The 24,253-nt window shown below is 43.5% G+C and overlaps 1 protein-coding gene across 4 annotated transcripts in view; it reads left to right on the top strand.

Moving 5' to 3' along the window:
• RHOH (ras homolog family member H) overlaps window positions 1–23,661 on the top strand; it is a 51,969-nt gene extending 28,308 nt beyond the window's left edge. For 2 of the 4 annotated variants that reach the window (XM_032135730.2, XM_032135729.2), the window contains exons 2-3: window positions 21,796–21,909; window positions 22,244–23,661. In XM_032135730.2, coding sequence (XP_031991621.1) covers window positions 22,452–23,027 — 576 coding nt within the window. In that variant the 5' untranslated portion in view covers window positions 21,796–21,909; window positions 22,244–22,451 and the 3' untranslated portion in view covers window positions 23,028–23,661. Of the gene's footprint in view, window positions 1–16,787; window positions 16,914–17,744; window positions 18,225–21,795; window positions 21,910–22,243 lie in introns of those variants that run through there. The other 2 variants (XM_058430248.1, XM_058430247.1) reach the window with 2 other exon arrangements.
• The last annotated feature ends 592 nt before the right edge of the window (window positions 23,662–24,253 follow it).

Genomic DNA, 24,253 nt, shown 5'->3' with positions numbered 1-24,253 from the left:
CAGTTTCTTGATCTTTCTGATCCTTAATCAGAAGCTGAGCATCTAGGGAAATATTTTATCCTATTGCTGTGTATCTACAATATTATCTGTATAAAAAGTACATATGTCTATATTTCAAAAGAAGATTGAAAAAAATCTAAGAAAATCTGAATAAACGTGTGTTCTTAGGTTATTCCTCTTTGTTCCTCTTCTCCCTTAGGCAATTGAGGGAGTAACTGCTATGTTCCTAGTACAGTTTATTCTATAGAGGGACATGTGAAAGATGAGCTGAGAATTCCCAGTAAACCTCGATTTGCCCATCATTGCAGAGACCTTTCCTCTGCCTGGGCCAATGTCCTTCTCCGCAAGGGAAGATAGATCGCACCAGACTGAGTTTGCACATTTATCTTTCTGCATAAATGGAAAACCCTTCCCAGATTGTTCAACTGGTTCCTTTTTTTCAATTACTAATACAGGAATACCTCATTTGATTGCACTCCACAGATATTGCATTTTATACAGACTGAAGGTTTGTGGCAACTCTGTGTTGAGCAAGTCTATCAGCACCATTTTCCCAACAGCATATGCTCACTTCATGTCTGTCACATTTTGGTAATTCTCAAAATAATTCAAACATTTTCATTATTATCGTATCTGTTATGGTCATCTGTGATCAGTGATCTTTGATGTTACTATTGCAATTGTTTTGGGGCACGATGAATCATGCCCATATAAGATAGCAAACTTAATGGATAAATGTTATATGTGTTCTGACTGCTCCGGCTGTTCCCCCACCTCTCTTCCTCCCTTTGGGCCTCCCTATTCTCTGAGACACAACGATATTGAAATTAGGCCAGTTAATAAACCTATAATGGCCTCTCAGTGTTTAAGTGAAAGGAAGAGTCATGTGTCTCTCACTTTAAATCAAAAGCTAGAAATCATTAAGTTTAATGAGGAAGGCATGTTGAAAGCTGAGAGCGGCCAAAAACTAGGTCTCTCATGCCAGTTAGCCAGGTTGTCAATGCAAAGGAAAATTTATTGAAGGAAATGAAAAGTTCAACTCCTGGGAACACATGAATGATAAGGAAGTGAAACAGCCTTATTGCTTGGACAAAGCTTTAGTGGTCTGGGTAGAAGATCAAACCAGCTATACAATTTCTTTAAGCCAAAGACTAATCCAGAACAAGGCCCTAACTTGCTTCAATTCTATGAAGGTTGAGAGAGGTGAGGAAGCTGCAGAAGAAAAGTATGAAGATAGCAGGAGTTGGTTCACTAGGTTTAAGGAAAGAATCCATCTCCATAACACTAAAGTGTAAAGAGAAGCAGCAAGTTCTGATGAATACACTACAGCAAGTTATCCAGAAGATCTAGCTAAGGTCATTGATGAAGGTGGCTACAGTATACAATAGAATTTTCAATGGAAACAAAACGGCCTTCTATTGGAAGAAGATGCCATCTAGGACTTTCACAGATAGTGAGAGGTCAGTACTTGGCTTTGAAGCTTCAAAGAACAGGCTGACTGTCTTGTTAGGGGCTAATGCAGCTGGTTGCTTTATGACGAAGCCAGTGCTCATTTACCATTCCAACAGATCCTAGGGCCTTAAGAATTATGCTAAATCTACTCTGCCTGTGCTCTATAAATGGAACAACTAAAGCCTGAATGACAGCACGTCTATTTACAGCAATGTCTACTGAATAATTGAAGCCCACTGTTGAGACCTACTGCTCAGGAAAAAGATTCCTTTCAAAATATTACAGCTCATGGACAATGCACCTAGTCACCCAAGAGCTCTGATGGAGATGTACAAGGAGATTAATGCTGTTTTCATGCCTGTTAACACAATATCTATTCTGCAACCCATGGATCAAGGAGTCATTTCAACTTTCAAATATTATTTAAAAATACATTTTGTAAGGCTATAGCTGCCATAGATAGTGATTCCTTTGATGGATCTAGGCAAAGTAAATTTAAAATCTTCTGAAAGGATCTACCATTTTAGATGCCATTCAGAACATTTGTGATTCATGGGAGAAGGTCAAAATATCAACATTAACTGGAGTTTGGAAGAAGTTGACTCCAAGCCTCATGAATGACTTGAGGGATTTAAGGTGCTAGTGGAGGAAGTAACTGCAGATGTGGTAGAAGGAGCAAGAGAGCTAGAATTAGAAGCGGAGGCCGAAGATGGGACTGAATGTCTGTAATCTCATGTTAAAATTTAATGTATGAGGAGTTGCTTCTTACAGATGAGCCAAGAAAGTAATTTCTTGAGACGGAATCTACTTCTGGTGATATACTGTGAAAACTGTTGAAATGGCAACAAAAGATTTAGAATATTACATAAACTTAGTTGATAAAGCAGTGGCAGGGTTTGAGAGGATTAGCTCTAATTTGCAAGAAGTTCTGCTGTGGATAAAATGCATTTCATGCTACAGAGAAATCTTTCATGAAAGGAAGAATCAATCAGTGTGGCAAACTTCATTGTTGTCTTATTTTAAGAAATAGCCACAGCCACTCCAACCTGCAGCAACCACTACCCTGATGAATTGGCAGCCATCAACGTTGAGGCAAAAAGATTAGGACTTGCTGAAGGCTCAGATGATTGTTAGCTTTTTTTTTTTTTTTTTTAGAGAGAGTCTTGCTCTGTTGCCCAGGCTGGAGTGCAGTGGTGCAATCACAGCTCACTGTGGCCTCCCAGAGTCAAGTGATCCTCCCACCTCAGCCTCCTGAGTAGCTGGGATTACAAATGTGCACTACCACACCTGGCTAATTTAAAAAGTTTCTTATCTAGACAGAGTCCCACTGTGTTGCCCAGGCTGTATTGTTAGCATTTTTAAGCAATAAAATATTTTTAAATTAAGCCACGTATACTTTTAGACATCATGTATAGTGTAAACATAACTTTTTTTTTTTTTTTTGAGATGGAGTTTCGCTCTTGTTGCCCAGGCTGGAGTGCAATGGCACGATCTTGGCTCACCGCAACTTCTGCCTCCTGGGTTCAAGCGGTTCTCCTGCCTCAGCCTCCCAAGTAGCTGGGATTACAGGCATGTGCCACCATGCCTGGCTAATTTTGTATTTTTAGTAGAGACAGGGTTTCTCCATGTTGGTCAGGCTGGTCTTGAACTCTCGACCTCAGGTGATCTGCCTGCCTCGGCCTTTCACAGTGCTGGGATTACAGGCGTGAGTCACTGCGCCTGGCCAACATAACTTTTATGTGCACTAGGAAACAAAAAAAAATTATGTGACTCACTTTATTGCAAGATTCACTTTATTGCAGTGGTCTGGAACTGAACCTGCGATATCTCTGAGGTATGTCTGTATATCATACCCTTCCTGGGCAATACGAACAGGCTGACCTAATTCCTTCTAAAGCTGAGTGGATTCTACGGAATGGATATGGCATAATTAATTTAACCCCTGCTTCTTAATGGACCTTTCAGATCTTTCCAGTTCTTTTTTTGCTGTTATGAATAATGTAGCAATGGAAATTCTTGCATATCTTGACTACTTATGTAGACACATCAGTACAACGTGTTGAAAGAATTGGAATTGCTGGATTAAAAGGTCTCCGCATTTAAAAGTTTAATAGATACTGGCAAGGACTTAAAGGATGGAGTGGTGCAAGGGGTCCCCCCTAAGTACAGGAAGTAAGGGGGTATATCATTTATATAGAATTTTAAAACAGTAATAAAACCAGTGTGGGTCTGTTTTCTATTATCACCATGCGCTGGCAGTGATAAAGTCAGAGTAAGTTCTTAATGGTGTGTACAGCTTTCACTAGAGCTTTGGGGCCAAGTTCCATCTTCAGCTCCTACGGCACAGCATAGTTCTGAGTTTAAGCTGCAGATTAGACATAAACAATGATAGCACAGTGATTGTAAAAACCCCAGAACAGAACTCGAGTTACCTCAATTCCGTTATTCTCTCAGAGTTTTGTATTTAAATTTAAAACAACAAAGGAGAATGCAAACTACAAAGTATAATTAATTCTGATTGGTAAGTGCAAATTTTAATTCATACATGAAATATTTTACTGAATTATTGTTATTATTGTTTAGAGACAGGGTCTTACTTTGTCACCCAGGCTGGAGTGCAGTGTTGTGATCATGGCTCACTGCAGCCTTGATCTCCTGGGCTCAAGCCATTCCCTGTCTCAGCCTCCTGAGTAGCTAAGGCTACAGGTACATGCTACCGTGCCCAACCAATTAAAAAAACTTTTTGGTAGAGATGTTTGTTCGTTTTTGTTTTTTGTTTGTTTGTTTTCAGACAGAGTCTCACTTTGTCACCTAGGCTGGAGTGCACTGGCGAAATCGGCTCAGTGCAACCTCCACCTCCCAGATTCAAGTGATTCTCATGTCTCAGCCTCCCAAGTAGCTGGTATTACAGGCATGCACCACCACACCCAGCTAATCTTGCTGTGTTTCCCAGGCTGGTCTCAAACTCCTGGCCTTCAGCAATCCTCCTGCCTCAGCCTTCCAAAGTTCTGGGATTATAGATGTCGGCCAGTACAGCTGACCTGAATGATTTTTTTAAAGTTCAATTTAAAAAAAAAGTAACTTGTTCGTTTTAAAGCTAAAGAAGGAATAAAAAATAAAAAGTCTGTTCCTGATTCTTACACATTACTAGGAAAATAATTTTGTCACCTAGAGGAGAGAGGTTGATAGATGATCAGTTGTGGGTGTCAAATACACTAAGGACGCTGCTGGATTCTGTTCAAGTGCCCTCTACAAAGATGGTGGTCTTGTGCTCATCAAGTGGTGTGTGAGAGTGTCTGATTGAGGAAGAATCTTTAAAATGCTGTAAGAAATCAGGCTTGTAGTAAGAAGGAAATCACCCACCAGCAGAAAAATGTATTTCCAGCCTTTCTTCCTCACCCTCTGCCATTGTTTTAGGATTGCTTAGTTTCATCAAGGTTTGAAGGATAGGCAGGCTCCCACTAAGACAGAGGTAGGGAGAGGGGAGGTAGAGACCTACGAATGGGCTCAGAGGCTGGACTGTCAGAGTCTGAACCCCAGCATCTCTTCTCACTAGCTTGTCATCTTGGGCAAGGTACTTTACTTCTCTGTGCCCTAGTTCCCCCAGCTGTAAAATGAGACAAAAATAATATTGACCACATGCAGTCTTGTTGTAATGATTAAAGGAGGTAATTTTTATAAAGCACTTAAAACAGCGTCTGGCAAATGTGAGTGTTTATTGTTATCCTTATCTGCTAAGGGCCAGGCATTCATCTAGGCATGGAGATAGATTCTTTTCAGTTGCCTTTAAAAAAATCCTACAAACGATGCATGATTAATTCATATTTTGCAGTTGTAGTTATGTGACTTGCCCAAGGTTATACTGCTGCTCAGCAAGGGAGATGAAAATCTAACCGTGACTGGCTGGGCGCGGTGGCTCATGCCTGTAATCCCAGCACTTTGGGAGGCTTAGGTGGGCGGATCACCTGAGGTCAGGAGTTCAAGACCAGCCTGACCAACATGGAGAGACCCCATCTCTACTAAAAATACAAAATTAGCTGGGCGTGGTGGCTGTTACCCCAGCTACTTGGGAGGCTGAGGCAGGAGAATCGCTTGAACCCAGGAGGTGGAGTTTGTGGTGAGCTGAGATCACGCCCTTGCACTCCAGCTTGGGTAACAAGAGTGAAACTCCATCTCAAAAAAGGAAAAGAAAAAAAAAAGTCTAACCGTGACTGTCAACTCCACAACATGGGCCCTTTGCAAACGATTGCATTTCGGCAGTCTTACACATTGAAACTAAAACTAAATCACCTCACTCCTTCCAGTGCTCTGGGCTGCATATCTAGAACAAATTATTAAATGCCTTGACTTCTTTTATAGCTTAAGCAATCTGCAAGTTAAGGCTTTATCCTACTTCTAAAGAATGCTGGAAAGCTTAATGATTTCTCCTAAAGAGAGATGATCCATCTTGAAGGAAGTGGATGAGAAAGGGAACAGATGTTTAAAAAGTATTTTTATATTAAAACTGGGAGCTGTGGCTGGGTGTGGTGGCTCACGCCTGTGATCTCAGCACTTTGGGAGGCCAAGGCAGGTGGATCACTTGAGGTCAGGAGTTCGAGACCAGCCTGGCCAGCATGGCAAAATCCCGTTTCTACTAAAAATACAAAAATTATTCGGGTGTGATGGTGCATGCCTGTAATTCCAGCTACTTGGGAGGCTGAGACACGAGAATCACTTGAACCTGAGAGGTGGAGGTTGCAGTGAGCCGATCTTGCCACTGCACTCCAGCCTGGGTGACAGTGAGACTCCGTCTGAAAGCAAACAAACAAAAAACACTGAGAGCTACCTTTTGAGTAAAAAGCCATCAGTACACAATAAAATCTTTCTCTGGGAAAAAGGCAAAGAAATAAAGGTTGCTACTGTGTGAATAATTTGGCATATCTATCTAGCTATATGAGCATTGTGCTTAAAATATTAAAGAAATTAAGTATGGGCTATACAGTGTAGACATAATGTGTATCTGAAAAAATCCTGTGTAGATGGAAAGTGTGCTGACTCAGCTGGTTCAGTTTCTGGGCCTCGTGTGGGCGCCCAGCAGCTTAACCACTTCTCTCGAGTCCTTGGTTTCCTCATGGGGGAGATGAGTATGTTGAATTAGATGACCTTTCAGGCATCTCAGCATGCTGAGTTTTTTTTCCACAGCAGGGAACATGCTACTTTACATTCTGTTTAGGGCTTGCTCAGTGAAGGGGGAGGACCAGGAATTTGGGGAATTCCCAGAATACCTGGGCACTATATATGTGTGTGTGTGTGTATATATATATATATATTTGCAACACATTTAATCAGAAAAGATTAATATCCTTAATCTCTAAAAGGATTTTAAAAGCCATTAAGAAACAATGACCGTCTTGCTGGAAAAGTAGGTAAAACCGACGACTTACAAAAGAAAAAATGTATGTTGTCAAAAAACAGATGAGCAGATTTTAATCTTCACCAGTTGTAAATGAAATGCAAATGAAAACAAACCAAACTTGCACGTATTATACCCAGTGAGGGTTGATATATCGAGCGATGCAATGATAGGCCCATACATGGAATATAAATTGGTTCAATTGTTTATCTCTTCTGTTCCAGCAGTTGCTCTCATATCTATTTATCCTAAAGAAATAATCATATATTTATATTAAAAATATTCACTCAATGTTGTTATAGTGAAAATGAGGAATTATTAAACTATCCAACAGTAGGCAATTGGTTAAATAAATGATGCTATATTTACATAATGAAATTTTATGCAGTCATTTTCTATGTCAAGAATCTTGACATAGAATGTTAAATTAAGAAAAACAAGATGCCAAACCGCATATGAAGTATGGTATTCTTAGTTTTGGAAAAAAATGATGCACTGAACAAAAAACCCCAGAAAAATGTACGCTAATATTTTACAGCTTTTGGTTCCAGGTGGTAACTGATTTTTGTCTTCTTTGGATCAGTGTTTTTGAAATCTTCTATAATGTGTATGTACTACTTTTATAATCAGAAAATAGGATATATAGAAATGGTCTGGAAAAAATGAGGAGAGAAGTTAGACAGAATAGGGAAGTCATCTTCAATCTGTTTGGACCAGCAAGCAAAAGCAGGAAATGCTGTCCACCACCAATGGCTTGAATATGTGTGTTGGATGGTGGTGGTGGTTGGTCCTTCCAGGGTTGGGGATGGGGGAAACCCTGAGATGTGATGGTTTTCTTGGTCAGAGATGGTGCTTTACAGCTGGGAAGTATCTTGGACTTGGTGGAGGTCTATCCAGACATCAGGCAGATTTCATATTTTCACAGACAAAGGCTATGTTTACGTCTAAGGGGAAAACACAAAATACTAAGATAGAAACCTCCAAAGCCCCCTCACCTTTTCAGACAACAAGAACCCCCAGGGCAGAGGGTCTTCCTCACTCTCAGAGTTACTTTGACTTCTCATCTGGTTTCGTGTGGGTAATGCGTTTTCACTCTTGAGTTTCTTTTCTTTTTAAGATATTTTCATTATGACGTTTGTTCTTTTGCAAAGAGCTAATTCTGCAGAATTCTACCCAGGGAGGGCCAAGGGAAGTTAGTGAAGGTAATGATACCAGTTAGAAAGTTGAGTTTGGGTCATCTCAGGGGCCTCCTTTGGTTGGAATATGTTCTAGAGATGGCCCTTACTTCCCAGGAATAGATAGTGATGTCTTACTGAGTTGCAGGTAGAGTCTGTATTGAAGTGCAAGGTTTTCTTCCCTAACTTGTCTGGGAATCCTTACCCAGGACTGTGGCTTTCCTCTTCCATATCCCTCCACCAGGAGGCAGGCTCTAAGCCTCTGTGCTGTCATCCTTTTGCCACTTCCATGAACATGCCTTCAAATGCTTGAAAAAGTCACTATAGCGTAAAGTATACTTTTTTGGTGATGCTTTTCTGCATTTTCTCTATAACCAGAGAGTAAGAATAAAACTACAGCTTGGGACCTGGCGCGGTGGCTCACACCTGTAATCCCAACACGTTGGGAGGCTGAGGAGGGTGGATCACCTGAGGTCGGGAGTTTGAGACCAGCCTGACCAACATGGAGAAACCCCGTCTCTACTAAAAATACAAAATTAGCTGGCATGGTGGCGCATGCCTGTAGTCCCAGCTACTCGGGAGGCTGAGGCAGGAGAATCGCTTGAACCTGGAGGGTAGAGGTTGCAGTGAGTCGAGATCTCGCCATTGCACTCCAGCCTGGGCAACAAGAGTGAAACGCCATCTCAAAAAAAAAAGAAAGAACACAAAAACCCCCACCCTTTAAAACTTTTAACACGAAAAGTTTTGAAGCTATACCAAAGAGGAGAGAATAGGTTAATATACCCCTGTGTACCCACCACTCAACCTCAATAGTTCTTAACACTTTTCCAATCTTATTTTATCCATTGCTTTTACTTGTTTTCTGGAATAATATAAAATAAATCCCAGACATCTTATTTATTTTCCCTATCAATACATCAACATCTCTATCAGATAAGGGCCTTAAAATATAATTGACAAATTGATTGATAAATAAGGGCCTGACAATACAGTTATCACCTAACAAAATTAGCAATAGTTCTTAAATGTCATCTAATACCCAGGCCATATTCAAATTTATTTGAATATCTAAAAGAATATAAAAAGGACTTTTTTTTTTGAGATGGAGTCTCATTCTGCCATCCAGGCTGGAGTGCAGTGGCACCATCCCCCCTCACTGCAACCTCTGCCTCCTAGATTCAAGCGATTCTCCTGCCACAGCCTCCTGAGTAGCTGGGATTGTTAGCCACCATGACGGGCTAATTTTTGTGTTTTTAGTAGAAACGGGGTTTCGCCATGTTGGCCAGGCTGGTCTAGAATTCCTGACCTCAAGTGATCCGCCTGCCTTGGCCTCCCAGAGTGCTGTGATTACAGGCGTGAGTTACAGCACCCGGCCTGGACTTTTTTGAGTCCAAGCCTCCCTCTTGTCCAGGCTGGAGTGCAGCAGTGTGATCTCAGCTCACTGCAGCCTCTGCCTCCCAGGTTCAAGTGATTTTCCTGCCCCAGCCTCCCGAATAGCTGGGATTACAGGCACAGGCCACCAGGCCCAGCTAATTTTTGTGTGTGTGTGTTTTTAGTAAAGATGGGGTTTCGCCATGTTTGAGACTAGCCGCAACATGGCGAAACCCCATCTCTACTAAAAGTGATCCACCCCCCTTAGCCTCCCAAAGTGCTGGGATTACAGACATGAGCCACCGTGCCTGGCTCTCAGCCTGGACTTTTAACTCTTACGAGTAAGAAGAAAGAAGAGGTGGCTTGGGGCTGAGGCTAGCTGTGAACAGCTGTGATTCAGGAGGCAGAACTATTCAGCTTTGCTCATCTCCTTTGCAAGGAGGAGAGAGTGAAACAGACCTTTAAAAGGGAATCAGAAGTTGGAGTTAGTGCTTCTAGGAATTGTAAACGAATTCAGCAGTGTAGACCTAGAAAAATTTTCATAGTCACTGATAGGGATTCACAGAAATTTTCTGTAGCTTCAAGGGACCAGCCCAGCCTTTTTGTTCCCTTCTGAGCCCACATTAAAAAGACAAAACAACATACAGGAAGCACTTCTTCAAAACTGCACAAATAGCACATGTGTATCGTGGACACATTTTTAAATGCACCTAAGCAAGGAGAAGAAAATGGGAATCACATACAACCCCAGGACCCAGAGACAAGCGAGTGGGCACCACTCTAGACGTTTTCACAGCTCTGGAATCTCCTGTACAGGCCTCTTTGAAACCTGCTTTCCACCCATTTAGCTTAGGAGGCCTTTTCCTGTGTCTGTGAATAGACTTGTACGCTGTTATGTTAATGGATTTCAATATAGGAGCAAACTGGTTTGTGCAAGACCCACCTATTCTTAGGTGATTTTTTTTTGGCTATACATAACATAGAAAAGAACATGTTTCTAGCTAAAGATTTCATGTCAAAGCTCATGGGAGAGGAAGACGAACCGGGCTGCCCACTTCTCTTCCCCTTCATTCAGTAAACGATAGCCTTGTCATATGGCGGCAGCCTGGTGGCTCTCCTGAAAGCGCTCTGTCTCTTCAGCAGGCCACCCAGTGGGAAACTGTCACCTCTTCATGGATCTCACAGATCTGTCTGTCTCCTCTGGTGCTGCCTGTATTTGCCAGCAGCTTCTCCCAGGCCCCCAGGCCTACAGCCTCAGAGTCACCTTGTTTCAGGCCTGCTTGTCAGTTCCACCTCGTGGATGTTGCTGGGGCCTCTCTCCCTCTTTCTTGTCTCACAGCATCTGCTCTGGATAAAGCCATCCTTGATCCCAACGGCAGGAGCCTCCCACTTGCCTCTTTGGTCTTTCCCACCTGCAATCCAGCCTAACCTGCCACAAGAATGAGCTTCCTACAGCCCAGCTTGATCTCCCATTCTGGGCTCTGCCTTTTAGCCCAACTGAGCTGCCTCTCACCCTTCTAGGTGCCCTAGGTTTTTCCTTCATTGCTCATGTTTCTCTTTCTTCTCTGTGCATCTCAAGCTCAGTGGTTTTAAGGGTCATGTTCTAATATCATGGCCTCCAAAAAGCCTTCCTTGATTCCTGCTAGTTGCAAGTAGCACCTTTTTCCCTTTGTTGGCACTTTATTTGTTCCTCCCTCAGATCCTTGCTGAAGTTTATGTCTGGTGTTGCCACTAGACTGTAAGTTCTTTGAAGGCAGAAACTCTGTCTTTTTTAACTTGGCTTCAATGCCTGACACAGAGTAGGTGCTCAAAGAGGTTAGTAACATTTAAGTTAAAAGAGAATGGATTGGTAACAGTTTTTTTATTTTTTGAGACAGGGTCTCGCTTTGTTGCCCAGGCTGGAGTGCAGTGGCGTGATAATGGCTTACTGCAGCTTCAGCTTCCTGGGCTCAAGTAATCCTCCTGCCTCAGCCTCCCAAGTAGCTGGGACTACAGGCGTGCTCCACCAGGCCTGGCTAATTTTTTCTTTTTTTTTTTAATGTAGACTTGGTGGTGAGGCGGGGCGGCGCGGCGGCGGAGGGGTGGGGGGGGGTCTCATCATGTTGCCCAGGCTGGTCTTGAACTCCTGGGTTCAGGTGATCCTCCTGCCTTGGCTTCCCAAAGTGCTGGGATTATAGGCAGGAGCCACTGTGCCTGGCTAGTAACAGTTTTATGTGCCAAAGACTCAGGGATTTTAATTGGCTGTTAACCGATTTTAATTGGAGTCAGCTGGAGCTAATGGTGTGCTGTGGCTGCTGATGAGCAGAAGGCAACCTTGGATTGTATTAAATCACAGGCTCATCTCCCATAATCTCTCCACCGGCCACTTCCTGCTCCCCACTGAGCAGCCCACAGTGCAACCTCCCTGAACTTCTTCTACTTCCCCAAATCAAACATGTATTTTCATGCCCCTGGGCCTTTGCACATGCTTCTCCCCACCCCCAAAGCCTTTCTTCTCTTTTGCTTATCAAAATCTTACTCGTCCTACAGATCAGCTGTCACCTTTTAAATGCAGGGCTCCCAAATCACCCCTCCTTTCTCTCATCTCGAGAATTAATGCTCCCTCTCCTGTGTGTCTGTAGCACTGCTTCATATCATCATCATCATAGCAGCTACTATTTGCTAGTGCCTGTTTTGTTCCAGGCACTGTTTTAGGCTCATGACATACACTAGCTCAGAACCATCTTACGACAACCCCTCAAGGTAAATGATAATAATGGTAAGTACTTCTACGGTACTCACTCTGTGCCAGGCACTATTCAATGTGGTTTACATGCACTACCCATTTAATTCTGTACAACCACTCTGTAAGGTAGGTACCATTATTTTATTTTTATTTTTATTATGAAAAATAATACCATCAACCAACTCACACCAGGTAGGTACCATTATTATTGCCTATTTACAATTAGGGAAGAGGGGCTTAGAGAAGTTAAGTGACCTTTATGAGATCACATGGCCAGTGGGGCTGAAAGGCAGTGCGGTTCCAGAGTCCGTGCTGTAGACACTGTGCATAGTTGACTTTGTTGTCAAAGGAACCGAAGCTCAGAGAGGTTAAGTAACTGCCCTAAGGTTACGCATTTAAGTGGCAGACATTGGAGCCAAACCTAACCCTGCCTGACCCCAGGTCTACATGTCCCTTCTTACTCTGAACTACCTTACTGTCTAGTAGGGGTTGGCAAACTTTTTTGTGTAAAGACCAAATTGAAAATATTTTAGGCTTGGTTGCAACTTTATGTTGCAGCAAGAAAGCAGTCATAGGCAACATGTCAATGAATGGGCATGACCGTGTTCCAATAAAATGCTATTTGTGAGACCTGAAACTTGAATTTCATGTAATTTTCACATGTCATAAAATATTTTCCTCCTTTGGATTTTTTTCAACCATTAAAAAATGTAAAAACCACCTGTAATCCCAGCTACTTGGGAGACTGAGGCAGGAGAATCGCTTGAACTTGGGAGGCAGAGGTTGCAGTGAGCCAGGATCATGCCACTGCACTCCAGCCTGGGGGACAGAGTGAGACTCCCTCTCAAAATAAAATAAAAAAAAATAAAATAAAATAATAAATAATGTAAAAACCATTCTCAATTTATGGCCCTACAAAGCCAGGTGGCGGGCTGGATTCAGCCATGCATGGGCCATAGTTTGACAACCTTACTTTATAGCATCGTGACATTATAGAATAATTAGATAGGCATGATTTGCCTTTTTGCTCTCTTTTTCCTAGAATAGTTCAGCTCAGGCCCCAAATATGGATACCCAATTGAGAAAACACGAGTCCTTTGGTAAACAAGATCCACATTCCCTAAAAGAAGTTCAGAGACCACGTGTCCTTCCCTGAGCGCACCTCTTGGGGTTGCACCCTCAACTCCAAGCAGTTTTTCAGGCTATTCCAACTATTTTGAGAAAAGAAGTAGGAAATGCATTTCCCCATCACTTTAGTTTTGAGATGAGGTTCTAAGGGTGCTCTGGGCAGTTACCTAGCTGGCTAGTCTTGTATTTGACTCTGAAATTGAACCGGACTAAGAACTCTAGACCTCAGGCAACGATTCCTTGATTGTGCTCCTGGGAGTGGAAGAGACCAGTCAGGGCAGAGTTGCTGGACCAGAGGAGGGGAAGGGGACCATGGTCCCGGTGTGGTTGGGGATCAGAGGGCAGGACACACGGCTCAGAGAGGCCTCAGAGCTTAATACGTTGAAACAATAAAAGGCTTCAGGACTTGGCAATGTTTTGTTTTAATTCAACTATAAAGGGGTTTAATATGCTTCAGGCTTAGGAATATAAATGCTGCTTAACATTTTTTATTCTGGTGAACTTATGTTAAAAGTTGCAAACCAGCATCTTTTTTTTTTTTTTTTTTTTTTTTTGTAGAAACAGGGTCTTGCTATGTTGCCCAGGCTGGCATTGAACTCCTGGCCTCAGGTGGTCCTTCCACATCAGCCTCCCAAAGCACTGGGATTACAAGCGTGAGCCGCTGTGCCTGGCCAAGCAAACCAGCATCTTGCAAACAAACTTTCAGAACAAAATCTGTTTCAAACAGAGATGATCTATGTATGAAAGTACACTGACTTAAAAATGATTTCTTTTTGTGGTTTTGAGAGAAAATCTAGTGATTATTTGTAGCAATTAGCAACACAGTAGGGGGAATTATTAAGATAGGATTCAGATTGGTGAAATAAACTCTTGCAAGTAAAACTTAAAATGCCACTTGAGAAGATGTTCACCGCAAAGGTGGTAACCTTATTTTTAAAGATGCTTTTTATTGAAGTTTTATCTACATACAGGAAAGTGAACACCACGTGGGTATACAGCTTGGTGGATTTTCACAAACTGCACACACTTGTGGAACCAGCATCCAGATCAGGAAGGAACAGATGTCCTTTAAAACATCAAGAACTGGGCCGGGCATGGTGGCTCACGCCTGTAATCCCAGCACTTTGGGAGGCCAAGGTGGGCGGATCACCTGAGGTCAGGAGTTTGAGACCAGCCTGGCCAACATGGTGAAACCCCATCTCTACTAAAATTACAAAATTAGCCGGGCTTGGTGGCATGCACCTTGTAATCCCAGCTACTCGGGAGGCTGAGGCAGGAGAATCACTTGAACCCGGGAGGTGGAGATTGCAGTGAGCTGAGATTGTGCCATTGCATTCCAGCCTGGGCGAAAAGAGCGAAACTTCATCTCAAAAGAAAAAAAAAAAAAAGGAAAAAAAAAAAGCAAGAACTGGTTTATTTGTCGGAAGAGAATAGGAGTAGAGACCTGGTCTGAAGAGCTAGGTACAACCTGGAGCAGTAGCTCACGCCTGTAATCCCAGCACTTTGGGAGGCTGAGGCAAGAGGATTGCTTGAACCCAGGAGTTGGAGACCAGCTTGGGCAACATAGTGAGACACTTGTTTATACAAAAATAAAAAATAAAAATAATTAGCTGGTCATGGTGGCACGCAACTGTAGTCCCAGCTCTTCAGGAATGTGAGGGAGGAGGACTGTTTGAACCCGGGAAGTCCAGGCTGCAGTGAGCTGTGATTGTGCCACTGCTCTCCAGCCTGGCAGACAGAGTAAGATCCTGTCTTAAAGAAAAAAAAAAAAAAAAGAAAACAAAAACAAAACAAAACAAAAAAACGGGTGGCTAGGAAAAATGTCTTGAAACTGGATTTGCATAGAAAATGACTTTGTTTGAGATGTCTTGGAGAAGGCTGATGGGAATTACAGTGTGTGTTGGTGACACTTGGAGCTGCCAGTGCTTTGAAGTCAGACTCTAGTTGGGTCTAACTTTGCCTCTGCCATTCCTTGCTGTGTGACTGTGGGCAAGATTGCCAACCTCTTGAAGCCTCTGTGATTGTGACATGATAATCTCTAAAATATAGCATCTCTTGTTCACGATTATTTCCTCAGAACTTGTTACAGTGCCTGCCACACAGGACACCCGAAGTAAATGTCTTTTTTAAAGGACATGAATAAAACAATTAATAAATAATATGTGCAAAGTACTCAGTATAGTACTTGGAAGATGTTCAATAAATGTAAAATCAAGTCACAAAATGACCCATTGACCCAGTAATGCCACACTTGTGAATACATACATTCCCAAGAAAATCATCCCACATAAAAGTAACTTACCGGCTGGCTGCAGTGGCTCATGCCTGTAATCCCAGCACTTTGGGAGGCTGAGGCAGGTGGATCACGAGGTCAGGAGATCGAGACCATCCTGGCCAACATGGTGAAACCCCGTCTCAACTAAAAAAATACAAAAATTAGCTGGGCGTGGTGGTGTGCTCCTGTAGTCCCAGCTACTTGGGAGGCTGAGGCAGGAGAATTGCTTGAACCCGGGAGGTGGAGGTTGCAGTGAGCCGAGATCGCGCCACTGCACTCCAGCCTGGCGACAGAGTGAGACTCCATTTCAAAAAAAAAAAAAAAGTAACTTACCTATACCTTACGTATATGAAGTTATATCTCTACACATACACTTATGTACATATATAGCTAATTATGGTGAAATACGGAGCTAACCCAAAGACAATGAGGAATAGCTGTGCAGTTAGGAATTGTTGAAACCGTGGAAATCTATTTAGCTGAAATCTAGCAAGTGTGTAGACAATGTTGAAATTTTAAAAAGCTTAAATCTGAAAAATACTTAGAAGATATATACAAGTGTCTATTTGTTAGATAGTGAAAACTGGTAAGATTTTGGAGTGAAAAAGTTTAGAGATGGTTACACCTTTTTTTTCTAAAGTTGCTTAAGGTTTTTGGAATTGCTTCCCTTTCCCCACAAGAACAAAGCACTGGCTGGGCACGGTGGCTCACGCCTGTAATCCCAGCACTTTGGGAGGCCGAGGTGGGTGGATCACCTGAGGTCAGGCGTTCAAGACCATCCTGGCCAACATGGCAAAATCCCTTCTCTACTAAAAATACAAAAAAATAGCTGGTCATGGTGATGGATGCCTGTAATCCCAGCTACTCAGGAGACTGAGGCAGGAGAATCACTTGAACCCGGGAGGCGGAGGCGGCAGTGAGCCAATATCGTGCCACTGCATACAAGCCTGGGGGACAGAGCGAGACTCCGTCTCAAAAAAAAAAAAAAAAAAAGAACAAAGCACTCAGCTCCACTTCCCAGTTGGGGAGCCCCCATGGCTCACCCATCCTGAGAAAGGCCTGCTTTTGCTGTGATGTCCCTGCTAGGCTATGAAGGGGCTATCGAAGATGCTGGCCAGAGATGGGTTGCTGAGGAGCGTGGTGACTTCCTGGCCATTTAATTGTGTTAGATTCATGGTGGAATCAATTTCCTTAGTGAATGAATCGGCTGCTACCAGCACAGGTCCTTTGTCCAAAGCTCCTTGAGGAGGATGACATTTAGATGTATTCCCTGTAATTGATAGGCCATCCCCAACTGGCGATGGACTCATATTTTTTAAAAAAGACAGCTGAGGATCCCATCAGCATTTTGAAGTAAGCCACCTCCACCAAAGCCCAGCTAACTTCAAACCTGCGGTAATAACAATCGGTTAATAATAGTCATAATTTCACTTTAGCTCTATATAATGATGTATTGTTCTAAAAAGACTTTCTCGCAAAACCAACAAGAGAGCATTCCCAAATGTACAGAGTATTGTAAAAGTACAAACGGAAAAATTATGTCTGTATTGTTATCATTTCCACCTGATCCGTATGCGCTCCCAGTGAAGAGGGCAGGGCAAATCTGATTCCATTTTACAAATGAGAAGACGAGCCATTTCAGCAGAGTGGTGGTTTCCATGTCAAATGTACATAGAAGTATTTTGGGAACACAGCAGGGGGCATCTGATCTGGCAGGGGCTGGGGAGCACTGGTGGTCAAGGAAGGCTTTCCAGAAGGAGTGGGAGTTGGGGGCTGAGTGAAGAGCAGGTCTTTCCAGCCAATAGGATGGCACGGAGCGAGCCTGCGGAGGGCGTCAGGTGGAGAATGGGTGTCTGTTGGCACGGCCGTTAGAATTGAGGCCAAAAGGAAACCAGGATTTCCTACTGAACAGCCCTCAGTTCTCCGGAGGAGGAAATGGGTTAGGATGTCTCTTCCTCTAATCCCTCACTTGTGTCTGTCTTGGTCTCTTTGCCAGAGTGGGCAGAAGGGCCCAACTCTGTTGCTTTTGCAACGTGAAGCCTCCCTTCCCTCCTCTGTCTCTGTGCGTGTGAAGCCTGGAGGCCTGTTGAGGGACCCTTTTCTATGAAAATGGTAGAAAGAGGAAAAAGGGCAAGAGCATCAAATTATGGAGACCCCGGAGGCTCTGGAGGTGAAGGCTCATTAATTCTATCTGATTCAAGGCCCGAGAAGAACGGCTCTGGAGGTGAAGGCTCATTAATTCTATCTGATTCAAGGCCCGAGAAGAACGGCCTGGAGGGCCACTCAGTGTCATCACCCATGACGCTCTCGTAACTCTTCCGTACGAAGAGACATACTTGGGCCACTCTTGCCAGTTAGCCACTTGGGAAATACCACGGAAGACTCACGTTTTTCACCCAGAAGCCCTTTTAGGGAGCATTTCTTTAGGAGGAATTCCGCTGAAATCAAGCCCATCAGACTCACATGCTGATGATGTAACCCGCGGCGGCTCACTCCTGGACACATGTGACCCATTCTGAAGATTATCTGTCATGTCCATATAGGGTATGGCTCTGCCTTGGACCGCAGCTCCTCCCCTACCTCCCCTCCTCCCACAGCTCCATATTTAGGCATCTGCCAAGGCTCCTCCTCTCCTCAAGGCTTGTCATCCATCTTTACTGCCGCACAATAATGCAGTGGTTTATGTTTCTGTATTCACTGCAGCAGGTAATAAATGTTCCTACTCTGGCTTCAGTTTTAATAAAACTATCAGAAACTACTTTACAGTTTGGGAAACTGAGGCCCTGAAAGCTGACTTGATGGGCCACTTGGGGTCAGAACTGGCTGGCACATGGGGGTCACTTGATTGAACAGAGACTTTTTCTTCTTTCTGACTCTCTAGGTAGCAAAGCTTAGATAGGGGTCTCTCTCTTTCTTTCTCTTTTTGTAGCCATGTCTGGGTGTGAGGCACACAGAACACTCTTTGCTGGAGAAACCTCTTTTGTGCTACTTTAAATTCCCTACTTAGAGTTAATAACTGTTTATCATTATATTTAGTACTTGGTATTTGAGAATGTTATTAATAGGGACTACTTACTGTGTGTTTACTATGTACATACGGTATGTTTATATTATGCACCTGCTAAGAATTTTGCACTCTAGGCTGGGCACAGTGGCTCATGCCTGTAATCCTAGCACTTTGGGAGGCCGAGGCAGGCAGGTCACTTGAGCCCAGGAGTTTGAGAGCAGTCTGGCCAACATGGTGAAACCCTGTCTCCACTAAAAATACAAAAATTAGCCAGGCGTGGTGGTGGTGCCTGTAATCCCAGCTACTCGGGAGGCTGAGGCAGGAGAATCACTTGAACCCAGGAGGCGGAGGTTGCAGTGAGCCAAGATCACACCACTGCACTCCAACCTGAGTGACAGAGCGAGACTCCGTCTCAAGGAAAAAAAAAAAAAAGAATTTTGCCCTCTAAGCTCTAAGCACACTTAATAATACTCTCAACAACCTGTGATGCAGATATAATATTATTACATTGATTTTACAGAGGAGGAAACTGAGGCTTAAGGAGGTTAAGAAAATCTTCCAAGTTTGTCACATAGGTAGTCGGTTGGGCAGCTCAGATTCAATGCCAGGTCTACCTGACTTTGAAGCCCATGACCTTAACAATTATGCCTTATTAATTTCCGTTTGCAGATATTCACTCAGGAAATTTGGCTTTAGCTCAGTCAGTTTATTGGAAAGTTTATTTAAATAACAAAAAGGTCTGGGTGTGATGACTCATGCCTGTAATTCCAACACTTGGGAGGCTGAGGCGAGAAGATCGCTTGAGCCCAGGAGTTCGGGACCAGCCTCAGCAACATAGTGAGACCCTGTCTCTACACAAACTAAACAAAATTAGCCGATCATGGTGGTGAGTGCTCGTAGTCCTAGCTACTTGGGAGGCTGAGGTGGGAAGATCACTTGAGACTGGGAGGTGGAGGCTGCAGTGAACCACCATTGTACTCTCTCTCCGGCGTGGGAGATAGAGCAAGACTCTGTCTGAAAAAATAAATAAAGGTGGCCAGTGGCTGTGTGCGGTGACTCACTCCTGTAATCCCAGCACTTTGGGAGGCCAAGGCGGGTGGATCATTTGAGGTCAGGAGTTCAAGACCAACCTTGGCAACATGGTGAAACTCTGTCTCTACTAAAAATACAAAAATTAGCTGGGTGTGATAGTGCATGCCTGTAGTCCCAGCTGCTCGGGAGGCTGAGGCATGAGAATTGCTTGAACCGAGGAGGCGGAGGTTGCAGTGAGCCGAGATTGATCCACCGCACTCCAGCCTGGGCAACAGAGCAAAACTCCATTTCAAAAAAATAAAATTTAAATAAATAAATAAATAAATGCCTGAAGCGTGTACATTTTTCCTAATTCTGGCCCTGCTACACTGGGGTCAAATAAAATTTAAGGCCAGGTGCGGTAGCTCATGACTGTAATCCCAGCACTTTGGGAGGCCGAGGTGGGAGGATCGCTTGAGCTCAGGAGTTTGAGACCAGCCTGAGCAATATAATGAGACCGCCAACTCTGTAAAAAAAAAGATAATTAAATTAAATTAAAAAAATAAAACGTAGAAATGTCTTAAGAGGTCTTGGCTCTGGACTAAGTCACAAATGCATATATTTAAGTTGCCTCTTGGTCTAAGGATCTAAAGTTTAACTAAAGCCTGTGGAGCCCTCAAGGAGTCCCTCCTCAAAGGTGTAGTCTCAAATGGAGTCCTTGACCATGGTGTGTGACAGTAACCTGGTGTGAGTCTGGAGAAAGAGTCCAGGTAAACATTTGGCAAAGTGGTCCCTCCGCTATGGACATTCAGTATTTGGCATTTCAGATAGTAGTGAAATGGATAACTTGACGCCTTCCTATAATTCCCAGATGCCAGGTTTTGTGCTAAATCAGACTCTTCACATTCTGAGTCCTTACAATGATCACATGAGGAAAGTCCTTTTCTTATTTTCATTTTTATGAGAAAACCAGGGTTCAGAGAGGTTAAGTAATTTGGCCAAGGTCACCTGGCTTACATGTGTTTAAAAACATGAATATGTGAGTATCATGTGAATTATTTATTTGGCTAACTCATTTGCAAAGGCTATTAGGTATAATTAAACAACAGAGACGGTGGATTGACGAGGATAAAAATGTCTTGGCAGCCGGGCGCGGTGGCTCACGCCTGTAATCCCAACACTTTGGGAGCCTGAGGCAGGAGGATCCCTGAGGCCAGGAGTTCATGACTAGCCTGGGCAACATAGTGAGACTGTGTCTCTACAAAAAAAGCAAGAAATTAGCCCAGTGTGGTGGCACACACATGTAGTCCCAGCTGCTCGAGAGGCTGAGGTGGGAGGATCTCTTGAGCCCAGGAGGTCCAGGCTGCAGTGAGCTGTGATGACACCACTGCACTCTAGCCTGGGCGACAGAGTGAGATCCTGTCTCAGAAAAAAGAAAAAAAGAAAAAAAAAGTGTTTTGGAAAGGAATGCCAGGATTTAGAGAAGTGACTTAAAAATTATGTTTTAAATCAGACGTGTAGGTTTGCTTTGTATTGCCCTGCACGACACATGTCAGGAAGATCGCCAAGGAGGGGAGGTTACAAGCCCAGGTTGCAGTAATAACCTTCACTCTGAATTTTGGTCTGAAAGACTTTTCCTTCGTCTGGAGCTGGGCTGGCCTTGTGATACTGTGCCGCAGCAGGCACGACACTGTCTCTAAGGCGGAGCTCGTTCCCTGGAGCTTTCCCACTGCACTGAATGAGAATTTATTGGCCTTTCATGAAATTCAGATTGTCCCATTTATGCAGTCCTGTTTAAGTGACAGGCACTGAATATGGTTGCTTTCAAGCAAGTCATTTTGTTTAACCAGGGGCCTAGCGGAGTTCGGGATACACAGATGGCCACCAAAAATGTTAAAGGAAAGAAATAACTTAATCCTCACAGCATCTCTGAGAAGTGGTTCCTAAATTTATCACAATCTTGCACATGTGTGAGCTGAGGCGTGGAGTTCAAGCAGTGTACTCAAAGCCATGTGTAGGTGACAGTGCCTGATTTCAGACGCAGATAACTCTAAGGCCAGTCTGTTGCATCTCTTACCAGTTTTTGGAAAAACCTCAAGGGAAAAACCACAGCAAATTTTTAGAGTTCTAGTAATTTCTTTTCCCCTATTACAACACGTATTCCTATAAACCAAGGACTGTGTGATTAGTCAATAAACAAAAAGAAATGCATATAGTATCTGTCGCTCATAACATTCTTGTTTCTTGCAATTTGTCAAGGTGGGTAGATCCATTAGAAACTGAAGCCGTGGAGAACGTTCTCAGGGGCCTTTGCCACTTCTTGGAGTAGAAGCCGACAGCGAGCTGTTTGGAAACATCTCCTTCACACACCAGGTTGCTACTGAGGTCTTTTTCATGTTGCAATCAGAGCAGTTGCTTGTGTTTTTTAGCGCTTGAGTGATTTTACAGATAAAGTCAGCTTCTGCTTCTTGACCGGGAGGCATTGTGTGTGTGTGTGTGTGTGTGTGTGTGTGTGTGTGTGTGTGTGTGTTGGGGGAAGACAGATCTAAGCTCTCCCTGTGAGGGGAAGAGTGGATTGCACAAGTGGGGTTGGATGGCTACACTGAGATTGCCCCACATTTAATCAGTTTGCCAATGAGGAAGCCCCTTGTCTTCAAAAAAGGCAAGAAAGAAAGACTTCATTTTCCCCCTTCTCTTTCTGTTCCAGTTGAAGACTAGGCTTTGGAGGTTTTCAAAGCAGACGGTGCTTGGATGGGCAGGGAGAAGTAACATTCTGCAAATCGCCGTCAGAGGTCCTGAGGACACAGACCTATCTGGCTTGCATTCCCTTGCTGAATGGCGTGTGCAGCAGCTGCCCACTGAGGGCTCTTTTCCCTGGGATTCTGGACTTGCGAGTAGGACAGCAGGCTGGGAAGATGCTGAGTTCCATCAAGTGCGTGTTGGTGGGCGACTCTGCTGTGGGGAAAACCTCTCTGTTGGTGCGCTTCACCTCTGAGACCTTCCCGGAGGCCTACAAGCCCACAGTGTACGAGAACACGGGGGTGGACGTCTTCATGGATGGCATCCAGATCAGCCTGGGCCTCTGGGACACAGCCGGCAATGACGCCTTCAGAAGCATCCGGCCCCTGTCCTACCAGCAGGCAGACGTGGTGCTGATGTGCTACTCTGTGGCCAACCATAACTCATTCCTGAACTTGAAGAACAAGTGGATTGGTGAAATCAGGAGCAACTTGCCTTGTACCCCTGTGCTGGTGGTGGCCACCCAGACTGACCAGCGGGAGATGGGGCCCCATAGGGCCTCCTGCGTCAACGCCATGGAAGGGAAGAAACTGGCCCAGGATGTCAGAGCCAAGGGCTACCTGGAGTGCTCAGCCCTCAGCAACCGGGGAGTACAGCAGGTGTTTGAGTGCGCCGTCCGAACTGCCGTCAACCAGGCCAGGAGACGAAACAGAAGGAGGCTCTTCTCCATCAATGAGTGCAAGATCTTCTAAACCCCAAGAGACTTCACACAACACTTATGTATGCGCCCCAAAGACTAATGGGGAGAGGGAGGGCCGGGAAGCCAGGAAAGCTTGGTGTTTTCTCTGGGTACACCCCAAGCAGCGTCTCCTTTTGGATACAGTTATTGATGAGGCTTGGCCACTGGATGCTTTCACTAACTACACTCTACAAGTGAACTCCTTGCCCGGGCCAGTTAGAAAATCCCTTGGGGAGCTGTAATGAATATTCCATCTTTGATTAAAAAAGTGAAATAGTCTCCATAATTTTGGAAGATGAAGTGAGTTTTTCAAAGAATTCCATATTTAAAGACACATTTTATTTAACTAATAACAAAATGTATTATTGCTTTTGTATATATTTAGTTTTCACACTTGGAAAATCTTTTCCTACATCCTCGAAAACATAAACTCCTCTGTGAGTGAAATGCTCATACGAAGCTTTGCCATATGTTTGTAGTGTTATTATTTTCACCTCAAGTAGAAAGTCTGTTGAAACCACTTGGCTGCTGGATTTAAATGGGTAATCAAATTTAAAAATGACCATAAATGAATCTTTGCAATTTGTTTTCTACCTACCTGTTATTCAGAGTTGGATATAAAATACAGTTCCATAAGATATCCTAATACTGCCTAATGATTTTAAAGTTATCACTATATTTTTCTGAAATGATAAAACATCATTCATTTATTTACTATATTGTCTTTCACTCAACTCCAGTTATGCACTAAATATTCTCCTCTCATTCACCAAGACTGATTGAAACACCGTCTTTCAGGTAGAGAATCAGACTGCTCCAAGCAATGGCAACAGAACTTGGAACAGAAGCGAGAGAGTGTCACTTTCACTTCTGGTAGGGTGGTTCCCAGGCGACTGCAGGTCCTGTGAAAGACAGGGGGCTCAAAATTCTGTTAATTTCACAAATTTGTTATAAATTTGCCTAAATTGAGCTGTTGTGGCAACATAATTTATGAATTGTAGGGTCTAATTAGGATTATTGGGAGGGTATCTACATATATATGCATATGTAAGGGAAAAAAGGTAGAATTTACAGCCTTCAAAAAAGAAAAATCAAATTCCAAGCACAGGAAAAAGAAGGCTATATAGCAACTGCTCAGATTACAGAAAGTTATCAGGGGAAATACTGAATAAATAGACACACACATACTTGCACACAACCTGCTCTCACACACACAGCCCAAACCCCATTCTATCGAAT

This window comes from Hylobates moloch, unplaced genomic scaffold (assembly GCF_009828535.3).
Source record: "Hylobates moloch isolate HMO894 unplaced genomic scaffold, HMol_V3 SCAFFOLD_17, whole genome shotgun sequence".
NCBI lineage: Eukaryota > Metazoa > Chordata > Mammalia > Primates > Hylobatidae > Hylobates > Hylobates moloch.
Note: the sequence above shows the minus strand (reverse complement) of the source record. Positions and strands in the feature narration are given on the sequence as shown.